This window comes from Rhinoderma darwinii, chromosome 1, assembly GCF_050947455.1.
Source record: "Rhinoderma darwinii isolate aRhiDar2 chromosome 1, aRhiDar2.hap1, whole genome shotgun sequence".
NCBI lineage: Eukaryota > Metazoa > Chordata > Amphibia > Anura > Rhinodermatidae > Rhinoderma > Rhinoderma darwinii.
Window position 1 is genome coordinate 316,352,141 of NC_134687.1, and position 15,290 is coordinate 316,367,430.

The following is a 15,290-nucleotide window of genomic DNA, read 5'->3' on the forward strand; positions in this document are numbered from 1 at the left end:
GGTGTTATCCCTTTGAAGTGGTCTTCTGGTAGAAGGTATATCACTTGAAGGCTTCATCGGGTGTTATCCCTTTGAAGTGGACTTCTAGTGGTCGGTATATCACTTGAGGGCTTCATCGGGTGTTATCCCCTTGAAGTGGACTTCTAGTGGTTGGAGCCATCTGCAGAGGTGAACGGTGCTTCCGAGCTGGTTTACGGCTGGAGGTAATTGGTGGTTTGCAGATGGCTAATTCGGTGTGTTCTTAAAAAGGAACATCTGAAGGGGCTTCAAGGACTTCCTCTGCTCGGGTTAATGTTAACGTTAAATTGTTATGTACGATTCTGACCCATGTTGGGTCATGTGAATTATTAGGAGGAATTCTCTGGTGGATTCCTAACTAGTTATCCGAATGTTTCGGATTTAAATTGTCTTGATAAAACTGTGAAATTAATAAACGGCTGCTGTGGCCATTTCACATCCAACCCCGGTGTCACGTGTCTTTCCTAAAGGTGGGGGTGGAGGGATAAGATGGGTAAGGGAAGGTTCATTAACACACGACTCTACTTAGGAAGGTCAAGACAGTTATGTATGAGTAGAGCTGCTGGACGGTGGCTGCTATAGACAGTTATATATGAGTAGAGCTGCTGGACGGTGTCTGCTATAGACAGTTATATATCAGTAGAGCTGCTGGACGGTGGCTGCTATAGACAGTTATATATCAGTAGAGCTGCTGGACGGTGGCTGCTATAGACAGTTATATATGAGTAGAGCTGCTGGATGGTGTCTGCTATAGACAGTTATATATGAGTAGAGCTGCTGGACGGTGGCTGCTATAGACCGTTATATATCAGTAGAGCTGCTGGACGGTGGCCGCTATAGTCAGTTATATATCAGTAGAGCTGCTGGACGGTGGCTGCTATAGACAGTTATATATCAGTAGAGCTGCTGGACGGTGGCTGCTATAGACAGTTATATATGAGTAGAGCTGCTGGATGGTGTCTGCTATAGACAGTTATATATGAGTAGAGCTGCTGGACGGTGGCTGCTATAGACCGTTATATATCAGTAGAGCTGCTGGACGGTGGCCGCTATAGTCAGTTATATATCAGTAGAGCTGCTGGACGGTGGCCGCTATAGACAGTTATATATCAGTAGAGCTGCTGGACGGTGGCCGCTATAGACAATTATATATCAGTAGAGCTGCTGGACGGTGGCTGCTATAGACAGTTATATATCAGTAGAGCTGCTGGACGGTGGCCGCTATAGTCAGTTATATATCAGTAGAGCTGCTGGACGGTGGCCGCTATAGACAGTTATATATGAGTAGAGCTGCTGGACGGTGGCCGCTATAGACAGTTATATATCAGTAGAGCTGCTGGACGGTGGCTGCTATAGACCGTTATATTATATATCAGCCTGCATGGTTGTTATGGGTGTTGTGACCTAGTCCGGGTAATGGGAAAGCAGTCAGAGAGCTGAGAAGACTGGACTCTTATTCGCTGGGTGCAATGGCTGCAAGCTGTGCAGAAAGCTTTTACTGAGCTAATCCTGGCAGCAGGGTAATAGGCCATTGCCAGGGACTACTGCGATATAGTCCTATGTATAGGCTAGTTCTCCCTTCTTTCTTCTGCTTTATGTCAGCCCTGAAATGTTTGTTCTTGCTATGTGGTTGCCTGCATGAGTGTGTCTTGTGTTGGCAGTGCAAGGAACGCACATATTGTGTCTCCCAGTCATATTTTCTCAACAGTGGCGTTTAAGTTAAGTGCTACTTTGTCATAGTTTATAATAGTAAACTGGACTAAAATAGCTGCTAAAACGATATACAAGAAGTATGTAAAGGCACTTAATAGTAGTGATCATGGAGCAGACATTTTTGTGGACTTCCGGTCTGTAATCCCTTTTTAAAACACTACTGCCAGCCTCTCCACAGCCTGTAATGGCCGTTTATAGGAAACAATGGACTATATTCAACGCCACAGGAAGTGGGATAAAAATAATATATATATATATATATATATATATCTCAACATAAAGCCATATTGCATTGATTTTCTGCACTTGGCTTTTAGGCTATATTCACACTTGTGTTTTTAGGGTTGGTTGTGATCCTGTTGAAATAATACAAAAAAAAGAAAAATAGGACTTAAAAATAAATAAAGAAAGAATTGCTAGATAAAAAGCAGATATAGATAGTGCACCCAATGTAGTGTGGGATTTTTTTTGTTTCTATTTTGGAGTACAAAAATGTGAAGCACTTCTAGTTTATTTAAGCCCAGCAGTCTTAACTATTGAATTGTATTAGAGCGGATGGGAAACAGATTATGAATAGCAATAAATTTCTAATTTCTATTTTTTTTTTAAAGTAAACATAGCATATCACCTACATTTCTCCTGCAGATTATTATTGATATTAGAATGACTTTGGAATTAAGAGATAGATTAATATTTTCTTTAATATAAAATATTTAAATCAGAACGCAAATGTGAAGATAACCTGTATTTTGTGTTGGAAAACCTAATAGTTTGCCATACATTAATAACATTCTACACAATGCAAAAAAAAGTTTTAATAATGATTCTACATAAGGCCGGGTTCTCACGGGTCGGATACACTGCATAAAAACTGTGCAGCATATCTAACCTGGGACCCGCAGTACATTCCGTCCGAAAAACCAAACCACCCGATGGTGCGTTTTTTCAAACAGAATTTCCACTACATAAAAAAAACGCTCATACTTACCTTCTCCCTCCTTTGACATCTGCTCCGACCTCCTACAATGACATTGCAGGCCATGTGACGCCGCAGCCTGTGATTGGCTGCAGCAGTCACATGGGATGAAATGTCATCCCAGGAGGCCGGACTGCAGGAAGAAGGAGAGCGTTCTGGGTAAGTATGTTTTTTTCCGGAGTTGTGATTTTCGCGTCGTAATCACTGCGATTACGCCGCAAAACTTGGCTTTCTGTTGCGGGTTTTGCATCCCCATTGAATTCAATGGGGAGAATCTGCAACAGAAAAATCAACAAAAACACAACATAAATTGACATGCTGCGGAATTAAATTCTGCACCACAGGTCAATATATTAGTGTTTACGCAGCATTTTTTTCCGCAGTGTGGGCATGAGATTTTCAAAATCTCATCTACTTTGCTGCTACTGTAAATGCTACAGAATTTCTGCACAGAATTCTGTTGCGGACATTCTGCAGCGGTTACGCTACGTGGGAACCCAACCTAAGGCTCCATGCACACGGCCGTAATTTTGATCAAAATACGGACCCATTAATTTCTATTGCCCACAGACACCTTCCGGTATATTTACGGGAAGTGACCCACAAAAAAATAGGACATGTCCTATTTTTTCATTTTTTGGACCCATGCACCTGTGCTCCTATTATAAAGTATAGGAGCACAGCCGCGGCCGGCCGTGCCCATAATCACCTGCCGTGATTATAGGCATTGCTGTGTGCAGGGGGTCTAAGTGTTGTTTTTATTCAACAGTTTGACTGTAATGCCATATCATAAGATGATCAAAGAACTGACAGTCAAATCCATAATAGCGGACCTGGAAAATTGTTCTCCTCAAAATTATAACATGTTCACATATCTATCTATCTATCCATCTCATATATACCGGTATGTATGTATGAATATATATATTCATATTCTGCTACTCTTTCTTAAAGGGAACATGTCATAAGCTAAAGCGCCACCACTGCCTAAGGCCGGATTCACACGAGCGTGTGCGTTTTGCACGCGTAAAAACGCGCCATTTTGCGTGTGCAAAAGGCACTTAACAGCTCCGTAAGATGTGCGGCTGCGTGCTTTTCACGCAGCCGCCATCATTATGACACTCCGTTTGGATGTTTGGAAACAGACATGTTTTTATTCATCTTTTTCACAGCTGTTGCGCGAATCACGCTTGTCCCACGGAAGTGTTTCCGTGTGGCATGCGTGATTTTCACGCACCCATTGACTTCAATGGGTGCGTGATGCGCGAATAACGCCCAAAGGACGGACATGTCGTGACTTTTTCGCAGCGGACTGACGCTGCGTAAAAATCATGCAACTGTCTGCACGGCCCCATAGACTAATATAGGTCAGTGCGACGCGCGTGAAAATCACGCGCATTGCACGGACGTATATAACAGTCCTTCTCAGATGTGTGTATCCTGGGCTAGCAATGTAAAATACAAGTTTCAAGGGAATGTGTCGCTAGAAATTATTATTATTTTTTTTTTTCAGTTAAACGTTTAGTATTTGAGTGATTACACATTGTTTTAATTTTTTAAATTTTTTCACAAGTCAGGAAATATTATAAATTAGATTCTAATTTATAACATTTCCATGTGCTGGCCACTAGAGGGAGCAGTTCCCAAAATTGCAGCATGGTCACTGTGGTATGATGTATGCTGCAAATTTAGGGTTGACACACTCTCCTCTAGTGTCCTCACACAATCCCCCCTCCCTTCTTCTGGCCAGTGCCAGGAGAAGGAAGGGTTTGAATGTCTTCAAACCTCCTACACTGTGTGCCGCCATTTTCTGAGCGACTGCACAGTGTAGGAGGATTAGATACAGAGCTCAGCAGACAGTAATACACGAACATAATAACATAATACACACGAACATACATTACCTGCTCCTGCCGCCGCCTCCGCTGGTCTACGCTCCTCTTCCTTGCGCCTTCGCTTTGTTGAACATATGGCCGGATGCTGCGGCCGGAAGTCGTCATCTTACAGTCCGACAGCGGCTTCCGGTCCACATGAAAATGGCACCGGATTTCGCTCTACGAACGAGCTTCGTTTTGGTCTGTGTGGGAGCGGCGCATGCGCCATTCCCACACATATGGCGCACTCAACTGCGAATTGAACGGCTCCCGTTCGCATTCACTACGGGGTTGTATGTGCCGTATTCCATCTCTGTATGTGTCGTTAATCGACACATACAGAGATGGAAAAAAAAATGGCAGCCCCCATAGAGAAGTAAAAGTCAGAAAACATTAAAAAGTAAAACATGAGAACACAATTTAATACAATTTTTGAAAATATTACATTAAAAGCAATATGATAAAAAAAAATAAAAAAATCATGACACCTTCCCTTTCACTCTGTAGATTGCCTGGCCAAAGCAAGTATGTAGACACCCGAACATCACATCCATATGTGCATGTTCCATATCTCATTCTAAGACCATAGCCACTAATATGGCGTTGGTTCTACCACTGCTTTCATAACAGGTCAACCGTTGAGGTTGGGTGATAAGGACTGGAAGCCAGGGGTTTGTGCAAGCAGTCACGTTCTCCCACTCCAAACTCAGTCAACTAATTCTTTACGTACTTGACATTGTGCATTGGGTCATACTAAAACTGGAAAGGGCTGCCTTCCTTCAAAGTTGTAATGATACAATGTTCTACAATATCATTTTATACTGTAGCATTAATATTTAAGAGAGATAAAAATATGTCCATTCTTATTTCTCTACCTAATTTTACAGTGTGGAGCTACACATGAAGGACGTGTTTTTCTGGCATCCACCAAACCCGGAGTCAAGACGGACACATAGTGGTGTGAACCATCATGTCAGAGAACATATTTCTACTGCTCCGGAGTCTAATGATGATGTGCTTTACACCATTCCCACAGACGCTTGGTATTGTGCAGCGGCTTGGCCATCAATAGCCAATCCATGAAGATACAGGTGAATAGCTGCTGTGCTGTTGCCGCTAGATGCAGTTTGGGATCTGGTAGAGATTGCTAAAACGGAGGAGAGCTGTTTCTTATGTATGGCATGCCTCCAGTCGTGACTTTCTATGTGATTTCTAGCGCAGCTGAGCTATTGTTGCTCCTAGACATTCCCGCTAACAGCACTTACAATTGACCAGGTTAACGTAGAAAAGGTGGCGCTCTATGACGGTGCCATGTTGCAAGTCGATTCGCATGCAGTACGACTGATCGCGTATGTCTATACATTGTTGTAAGTGATGCCCACATACTTTTCAGCATGTAGTGTATGCCGGTGAAATTGTGTTTTACACACATTAGCACAGGACACTTTAACACTGCAGCACCAGTAGAGAAGACGTCCACAGATGTCAACCTTGGATTCTAGACAACAACATTGCTTGTTTACATCTCCTGAAACGACATCCGAGTGAACAAACTAATATGCCATGTACATTTGTACATTTGATATATTTAGGATTGCTGGTAAACTTAATTTCCTAGAATCCAAGTCACTACTTTAAAGCGATCATGCGCTTAACCCCTTGATGCACCAGGACGACGCTGCATGTCCTGGTGCAGGGGTTGAAGTATGGAGCAGGCTCACCGGCTGAGCCTGCTCCATTCTCTGTGAGCTCTGTATTACAGCTGACACCTCTCACTAACAGGAGCGTGTAAAAATGTCAATACGCTGCGATACATTAGTTCATTAGTTCAAATCCCCTAGGGGGGACTAATACAAATTTAGAAAAAGGTTAAATTAAGTTTTTAGTAGTGTACAAAAAATTAAAAATAAATAATAAAAGTTAGAAAAAACAAAAACCCTTTTCCCATTTTTCCGCTAATGTAATGTAAAAAATAAATAAAATAATTGGTATCGCCACATCCGTAAAAGTCCAAACTACTACAATATAACATTATTTAACTCACACAGAGAAAGCCATAAAAAAATTAAAGCGCCGGAATCGCAGTTTTTTGGTCACCTTAGCTCTAAATAAATAAATAAATTCATAAACAGTGATCAAAAAGTTGTATGTACCAAAAAATACCAGTAAAAACTACAACTCGTCCCACAAAAAAACATAAGCCCTCACACTACTCAATCGATGAAAAATTAAAAAAAAGTTATGGCTTTCAGAATTCGGCAACAGAAGACACTTTTTTTTACCAAATAGATTTTTCTTTGTAAAAGTAGTAAATCATTAAAAAAACAAAAACGATATAAATTGGTATCGCCGTAATCTTATTGACCAGCAGAAGTTAAGTTGTCTTTTTACCACACATTGAGAGACGTAAAAACAAATCTCTGACCAAAAAAATGGAGTCGTCGCAGTTTTTTCCAATTCCACCCCACAAATAAAAATGTTTTTGAGTTTCCCACTACATTATATGGTACTTTAAATAGTGCCAATAGAAACTATAACTCCTCTCGCACAAAAATAAGCCTTCACACCACTCCATTGACTGAAAAATAAAAAACATAGCTCTAGGAAGGCGCGAATTGAAAAATGAAAAAAATGGCTGTGGCGCCAAGAGGTAAAACAATCACTCACCTCAAAAATGTTTTGGGCTCAATGCTTGTAATAGAAGTGGCATAAACGATACTGTGATTAGAAAACTCACCAATGGCTTTATCCTGTAGTTTCAGCCTCCATTCTGGGCTACCTTTGGGCATGTGACCTCTGCGCTGGCTAACTGAATCTGAGGGTATGTTCACACGGCAGCGTCCGTAACGGCTGAAATTACGGGGATGTTTTCAGGAGAAAACATCCCCGTAATTTCAGCCGTAACGGCATGTGCAGGCGCTTGAACGCCGCGTCCATTACGGACGTAATTGGCGCTGCTTTTCATTGGAGTCAATGAATAACGGCTCCAATTACACCCCAAGAAGTGACAGGTCACTTCTTTGACGCGGGCGTCTATTTACGCGCCGTCATTTGACAGCGTCACGTAAATATACGCCTCGTTTGAACAGACAAACGTCAGCCCATTGCTTTCAATGGGCAGATGTTTGTCAACGCTTTCAAGCCGCATTTTTCGGACGTAATTCGGGGCAAAAACACCCGAATTACGTCCGTAATTAGTGTGTGTGAACATACCCTTACAGTGCCTGCTCTGTGGACAGCAAGTTAAAGTCCCATTACACGGCCCGATATGGGCCATGAAAAGGAGTGCCGATCAACGGAACAGCTCGTTGATCGGCACTCGTTTGTTCCTCTCGCAAGGAGTTTTGATCATTAAGGTATGGAGATAGACGATTATTATTACAATCGCTCGTCCCCATGCATTTCCATTACGTCGTACGTAGGGGGGGGGGGAGATATGCTGCCGACAAAGATAATATTTCCTGCTGCATAAACGAGAAGATCACTCGATGAATAAGTGTTTGCTCATTCATCGGGTGATTGTTGCCATGTTTACACAGGGCAATGATCGGGAACGAGCGTTCACATTATTGGCCCGTGTAAAAGTCTCTCAATTAATTTCTGTAAGAACCTCGATGTGAGAGACATGACATGAGACATAGGAACGAATATAGAAACAGATTTCCTGTACACACAGCAGGCTCTGTAAGATGCAGTCAGAAAAAGTCATGTGACTGAACGAAAGACCGTAATGGAGGCCGAAACGACAAGATAAGCCATAGGTGCGTTTTCTAACCGCAGTATCATTTAGGCCACCTCAATTACAAACGGAAAGGCCCAGAACCTTTCTGCTGTGAGCGCTTCTTTAAGGACGTATTAAGCGTATCCATTCGATAAATCAGATTTTCTTTTTTTTTTCTTTTGCAGCACGACTCTCTGGCCCATTCTTGAAAAAAGGAATACATATATAGTTTCAAATACTTATTTATTTTCACTGACAGAGTAAAGTTCCTTTAAGATTGCAACAAAAAATTTCTACTCGCTCAAAATTAGACAATGATTGCTATAGATAGGCAGAGTCTTGAATTATTTTTATAGCACCCGTGGAGACATTTCCAAAATTTGAAGCACACAGTATCAGTAGTCTAGCCCATCTTAATACAGTGAGTTACCATTATTAAGGCAGTTTACTGATATAATTGCATTAAAAAAAACAAGCCATTCCCTAATTATTGCAACCCAATCAATATCCTTATGACAGAAGACGGGGGCGTGCCTTTTAAATTACGCCCCATTTAACCGATCTACTACATTTTTCTGCCAGGTACAGATGTCCTTATAATTAAAGGTAAGGTGGTTCAGTGCCTTGTAGGGTCCTGAGTCGGAATCCGACCAAAGGCAAAATCTGCATGGGGTTTCCTGGGACTCCGGCATAACCCCATACAAAAATACTGATAGGTTAATTGGCTTCCTAAGAGATTGTCCCTCCTGTGTCTGATATAGGGAAATGAGATTGTGAGCCCCATTGGGGACAAAGAGTGATGCGAGGGTTGACAAGCCCTGTACTGCGCTATATAAGTAATAGAACATAAATAAGCATTCACATCTTTATGGACTTCTATTGGAACATTAGGGGTCATATTGAATAGGCCTCATGCACACATCTGTGACCTTTTATACGTCCGCAAAACACGTACCGCACTCGGGTGGCTTTGTTTTTTTGTTTTTTTAAACAGACCATTAAATAGAATGTGCGAGACTGATTCGCAAAAGCTGACAGGAATAGGACCTGCTCTGAGTTTTGTGGCTCGGGCACAACGCATCCGCAAAACAAAACAAAAAACTAATTTGTGCATGACCCCATAGAAATGAATAGGTCAGTGTGCTATCCGTTTAAAAAAAACAAAAAAAAACGGATAGCACACTGAAGATAACTGATGTGTGAATGATCGCCAAGTGATATAAGTCGCTGATTTAAACAAATACATTATATTTACATGTATGGCTGCTTTAAAGGCCCCTTTACCGATGCAGCGAGCGCCGATCATTGAGACATCATTGATAGTCGCCCGTTTGCTCCTGTCACACGGAGCTATGGATAGAGTCCAGCAGTCGTTACTCCGATCGCACGTCCCCATCCATTATTATAATGTCGGCAGCGCGTCTCCCTGTTTACACAGGGAGATGTGCTGCCGACAACGATATTTTACTTTTTTTAAACCATACGACCAGCAGATGATCCAGTGTTTGCTCGTTCATCTACTGATCATTCCCCTGTTTACACAGGGCAATTATCGACAACGAGCGTTCTATGAATGCTCGTCTGCCCGATAATCGTCCTGTGTGAAGCCCCCTTAAGTCTGATCAAGCATGACCTAGGGTATGACCTGAGTGATTTTGTTTCATTTGCTATGCAGTAGACATATACAGCTCCATGTATATCATCATGTGGATCAACCGGGGTCACATCAGCAGTCACTGTGTCCTACGCACATAGAACTTACAAAGAATTATTACATGTGATGAACATATAGCAGCAGTAATATCCTTCCAAGTTGCTTCCCACCCCTGGTTCAGTATGACAGGAGGGAATGGAGAACTGAGCCATTGCTACTGCCTTAACCCATTCAGCTGCACAACCGTCCTGATCGTACATAATCCGCTTTATCATTTTAAGTCCGATATTGCGTCCTTGAAATTTTACTACTTTGTTTTTGCCGTCACACAATAAGTTCCTGAGAACCCATGACCGTAATTAACAGTCTTTTTATATCCAGTTTTACCATGAATTAACTCTTTCATTTCCAACACGCATTACAAATCTAGATCCATAAGTTAATTTCCTCCTAGACCATATCAGGTTAAAAAAAACACAAACTCACGTTTCTTCAGAACGTGGTGTAAGAAACAGTTGTTATAATGAGAAGAGATAAGACAAGGGTTAATGCTCTTGGGTTCAATGTTTAAAGGACATATTATTTTTACAGTGGTGGTAACAATAATAAGGACCTTGAACAGATTTTGTTATAACCTGTTCTCACTGTCTGTGAGGGTGTAAACTTTTGTAAACACATCAGTGACATATGTGAGAACTATGCAGTAAGATGCGCTCCTACCTGGTGGAGGTCTCATGTGGTGGTGGTAATGATGAAGGTGGTGTTCATTGGTGGTCGGGCTGTTACCCCTCCTCCTCGCTACTACTGGCGGGCTGTGGGGTGGTCTTGCTCCCTCTGGGGGGTTGTTATCATTTCTGTCCATGCCTAGCCCACGCAGGGCAGTTGAGATAAGATGAGGCTGAGGTGGTGTCTGGAGCTGGTGGTGGTGGTGGTGAAAGTGGGGTACCCCAGGCATGCCATGCAACTGCTGTTGTTGTTGGTTCATGATGAATCCAGATCGAGATCTGGATCTAGTCCTTGGGGGTTCCAGAAAAGCTGGGAGCAGGAAGGAAGGAGCACTAGGAGGTAGAGGAGATGAGGGGGGAGAGGAAGACAAGGACAGAGTCTGGAAAAAGGAGGAAGGGGAAGAGAAAGATGGGGTGACCTGCACAAGAAGTGGGTGCTGTGGGGAGGAGGAGGCAAGCAATCTGCTGCTGAGCCCAGCTTCTCTGCTGGTGGCTGCTGCAGCCGCGGCCCCTGTGTCAGCCTGGCTGGGATTGAGGCAGATCGGGTAAGACAACAGCCCACCACCACCCCCGCTGTCACCGCCTCTCACTGGCTGCTGCTGCTTGGGGTCCCGTAGCCTGTCTGCCGGATGACAGTGGGTAAAGCAGCTGGAGTCCTGAGTGGAGGGTTGTCCTGAGCCGGAGGCAATTGGCATCACCTCCAAGGTGGACGGAATAATGCCAGTTTCAAGACCAGCAGAGAGTAACGCAGATCCAGGCAAACCACACACCAGAGACACATAGAAGTTCCAGGTTTCCCCCTCCAGGGTGCTCCGTGGTGGAAAGAACACAAGGAAGTGTTACTCCATTCCAAGCATGAGACCAGGAATAACAGCAGCACCCCAAGTGCAGACCCCGGAGTGGCGTTATGTTCCCTTAGACTCCCAACATCCACCAGAAAGCAGTGAGAGGACTGACACTCCATCCACACAATACCCCCTCCTCCCAACTCTGTGCTTGGAGAGGGAAGGAGCTGATCCGCCTCTCTGGTCTAGAAAGGCAGAGCTACTACATATCCAGCACTTGGTTCCGTGTTGTCCTCTCTCTCTCCTTCCCTCCCCTTCCCTCCTGAGGATTCCCCCTTCTGTGTGACTTGTTCCCAGGGAGTTCTTGTCTCTATGATGTCACCAGCATTGGAGAAATGGAAGTATCTCCCTCAGCGTTGTGCTGTTTGTGTCTTATATGATTTCACTTCTGTGCCAGCCACATTCCTTGCCCCCCTAGCAGCTTCCCAGTCCCGAGCTGACCACCTCCTCCCTTATCTGATTTTCTCTACTCTCAGCTGACACATTTTCTGGTTGGGGAAACTTTATTTTGTCCTTCTAGACAAAAGAGAAATGTAATAAAAGCAATATCATTTTCATTTTCCGACTTCAATTGGCACGTTTTTTTGTATACAATCTGTCAAAATTTGGATCTGATGTGTTTTTGGATAGTCAGTAATCTGAAGTTTATGGTACAAGCAGCTGTTTAATGTCTGACATTATAAGAGGTTTTTGCTTGTCGTGGTTGTATATGTTTGTAATCGCATGTGCCAAAGCTACAGTCAGATGAACAATCAATCGACGTAAATCTGGCAATATACTAGAGATTTCGGGCAGCGTTTTGGACCATTTTCGGCAACCATCGATGTCTTTTTAGGAAAGACAAACAAGCGTAATAGATACTGATCGAAGGCAGATATCTGTCAAAAAGTGGATCTTACGTTTTTGATTTTTTTTCGGGTGCTGTAGTTGAAAACTCGTTCATGCCAAACGACAGATGTGCATCCCATCAATAGAAGCCCAGACCAGGCAACAGATAAATCAGCAATTTGTCCTTTTATTTTATGGCGTTATAGTCCAAAATGTCAACCATCATAGACCAACCATGAATGACAAGGCGTTAAGAAAAGAGCCGTCTGAAATGCCTAATGTATGGCCAGATTTAGTATGTTCAATGTGCTGCATAATCGTCTCCATTAGATTGTCGCAGTCCATAGGTGTACATTAAATGTTCATGGGACTGTTACACGACAAAATATCCAGATAAAAGTCATGGAGTGAAAAATTAGGGGTGACGCAAATTGACAGTTATGTAGACTAAAAAGGATTTAGGCCTCATGCACACAACCGTGTTTTTGCGGCCGCAATTCTCCCGAAAATCCACGGGACAATTGCGGCCCCATTCTTTTCTATGGGGCCGTGCACAGGACCGTAGTTTTTGCGGTCCGTGCATGGCCAGGGAGCCCGGACCGCAGAAAGAACGGGCATGTCTTATTACGGCCCGGTTCTGCGGTCCGGGCTCATTGAAAACAATGGCCGCGGCCATGTGCATGTCCCGCGATTTGCGGGTGGCCTGCGGCTGACAGTCCGCTGACAGTCCGCAGCCGGTCGACCCGAAAATCACGGCCGTGCACACGGCTACGGTCGTGTGCATGAGGCCTTAGGCTTCCTTCACATCTGCGTCAGGGCTCCATTTATGGGTTCTGTCTGAGCTTTCCGTCAGGGGAACCCATGAACGGAACCCGGACTGAAACTGTTTCCATTTGCATCACCATTGATTTCAATGGTGACGAATCCGGTGCAAATGGTTTCCGTTTGTCACCGTTGTGCAAGGGTTCTATCGTTATTGCTTCCATCAAAACGACAGAACCCTTGCACAACGGTGACAAATGGAAACCATTTGCACTGTATCTGTCACCCTTCAAATCAATGGTGACACAATCGGAAACCTATGGTTTCCATTTGTTTCAGTCAGGGTTCCGTTCATGGGTTCCCCTGACAGAAAGCTCTGAAGGAACCCATGAACGGAGGAGACCTGACACAGATGTGAACAAAGCCTTAAAGATGTAGAGAATTGTTGGTTGCTACTATTTATATAGCAAGATACAGACATGACCAAGAAAATCAAATCAAAAAGTTTACCAGATTGCATTGTTTTGGGGCCATGTGCACAGAAATTACCATCATCACTATGTCTATGCCTAGCTTTTAATATGGAAAAAAAAAGGGACTGGTTGAGGACTAAAAGGGTTAAAGAGGCTCTGTCACCACATTATAAGTGCTCTATCTTGTACATAATGTGATCAACGCTGTTACATAGTTACATAGTTACATAGTTAGTACGGCTGAAAAAAAGACACATGTCCATCAAGTTCAACCAAGGGAAGGGAATAGGGAAGGAAAAATTTCTACACATAGGAGCTAATATTTTTTTGTTCTAGGAAATTATCTAACCCTTTTTTAAAGCCATCTACTGTCCCTGCTGTGACCAGCTCCTGCGGTAGGCTATTCCATAAATTCACCGTTCTTACTGTAAAGAAGCCTTGTCGCCTCTGCAGCTTGAACCTTTTTTTCTCCAGACGGAGGGAGTGCCCCCTTGTTTTTTGAGGGGGTTTTACAAGGAACAGGATTTCACCATATTTTTTGTATGTGCCATTAATATATTTATATAAGTTAATCATGTCCCCCCTTAGTCGTCTTTTTTCAAGGCTAAATAGGTTTAATTCTTTCAATCTTTCCTCATAACTTAAATTCTGCATGCCCCTTATTAGCTTCGTTGCTCTTCTTTGTATTTTTTCCAACTCCAGGGCATCCTTTCTATGAACTGGAGCCCAGAACTGAACTGCATATTCTAGATGAGGCCTCACTAATGCTTTGTAAAGTGGCATTATTACATCCCTGTCCTGTGAGTCCATGCCTCTTTTAATACACGACAATATCCTGCTGGCCTTTGAAGCAGCTGATTGACACTGCATGCTGTTATTGAGTTTATGATTTACAAGTACACCCAGATCCTTCTCAACAAGTGAATCCGCCAGTGTAGCGCCCCCTAGGACATATGATGCATGCAGGTTGTTGGTACCCAGATGCATAACTTTACATTTATCTACATTAAACTTCATCTGCCAAGTGGACGCCCAAACACTTAGTTTGTTTAAATCTGCCTGTAATTCATGAACATCTTCCATAGTCTGATCTATATTACATAGCTTGGTGTCATCTGCAAAAATAGAAATAGTGCTATTAATCCCTTCCTCTATATCATTAATAAATAAGTTGAATAATAGTGGTCCCAGCACTGAACCCTGGGGTACACCACTTATAACCGGTGACCATTCAGAGAAGGAATCATTGACCACAACTCTCTGGATACGGTCCTTGAGCCAATTCTCAATCCAATTACAAACTATATTTTCTAAACCTATAGTCCTTAATTTACCCATTAGGCGTCTATGGGGGACAGTGTCAAATGCCTTTGCAAAGTCCAAAAACACTAAATCCACAGCGGCCCCTCTGTCTAGACTTCTGCTCACCTCTTCATAAAAACAGATTAGGTTAGTTTGACAACTTCTGTCCTTAGTAAAACCGTGCTGGCTGTCACTTATAATGCTATTTATTGTCACATAATCCTGTATATAGTCCCTCAATAGCCCCTCAAACATTTTCCCCACGATGGATGTTAAGCTTACTGGTCTATAATTACCCGGGGAAGACCTAGAGCCCTTTTTGAAAATAGGCACCACATTTGCCCTGCGCCAGTCCCTTGGCACTATACCAGTCACTAGAGATTCGCTGAATATTATGAA

The 15,290-nt window shown here is 43.0% G+C and overlaps 1 protein-coding gene across 3 annotated transcripts in view; it reads right to left on the bottom strand.

Moving 5' to 3' along the window:
* Positions 1–11,793, bottom strand: part of RNF38 (ring finger protein 38) — a 293,223-nt gene extending 281,430 nt beyond the window's left edge. Inside the window, exon 1 of one of the 3 annotated variants that reach the window (XM_075825543.1) lies at positions 10,677–11,793. In XM_075825543.1, coding sequence (XP_075681658.1) covers positions 10,677–11,376 — 700 coding nt within the window. In that variant the 5' untranslated portion in view covers positions 11,377–11,793. The remainder of the gene's footprint in view (positions 1–10,676) is intronic. The other 2 variants (XM_075825544.1, XM_075825545.1) reach the window with 2 other exon arrangements.
* Between the last annotated feature and the right edge of the window lie 3,497 nt (positions 11,794–15,290).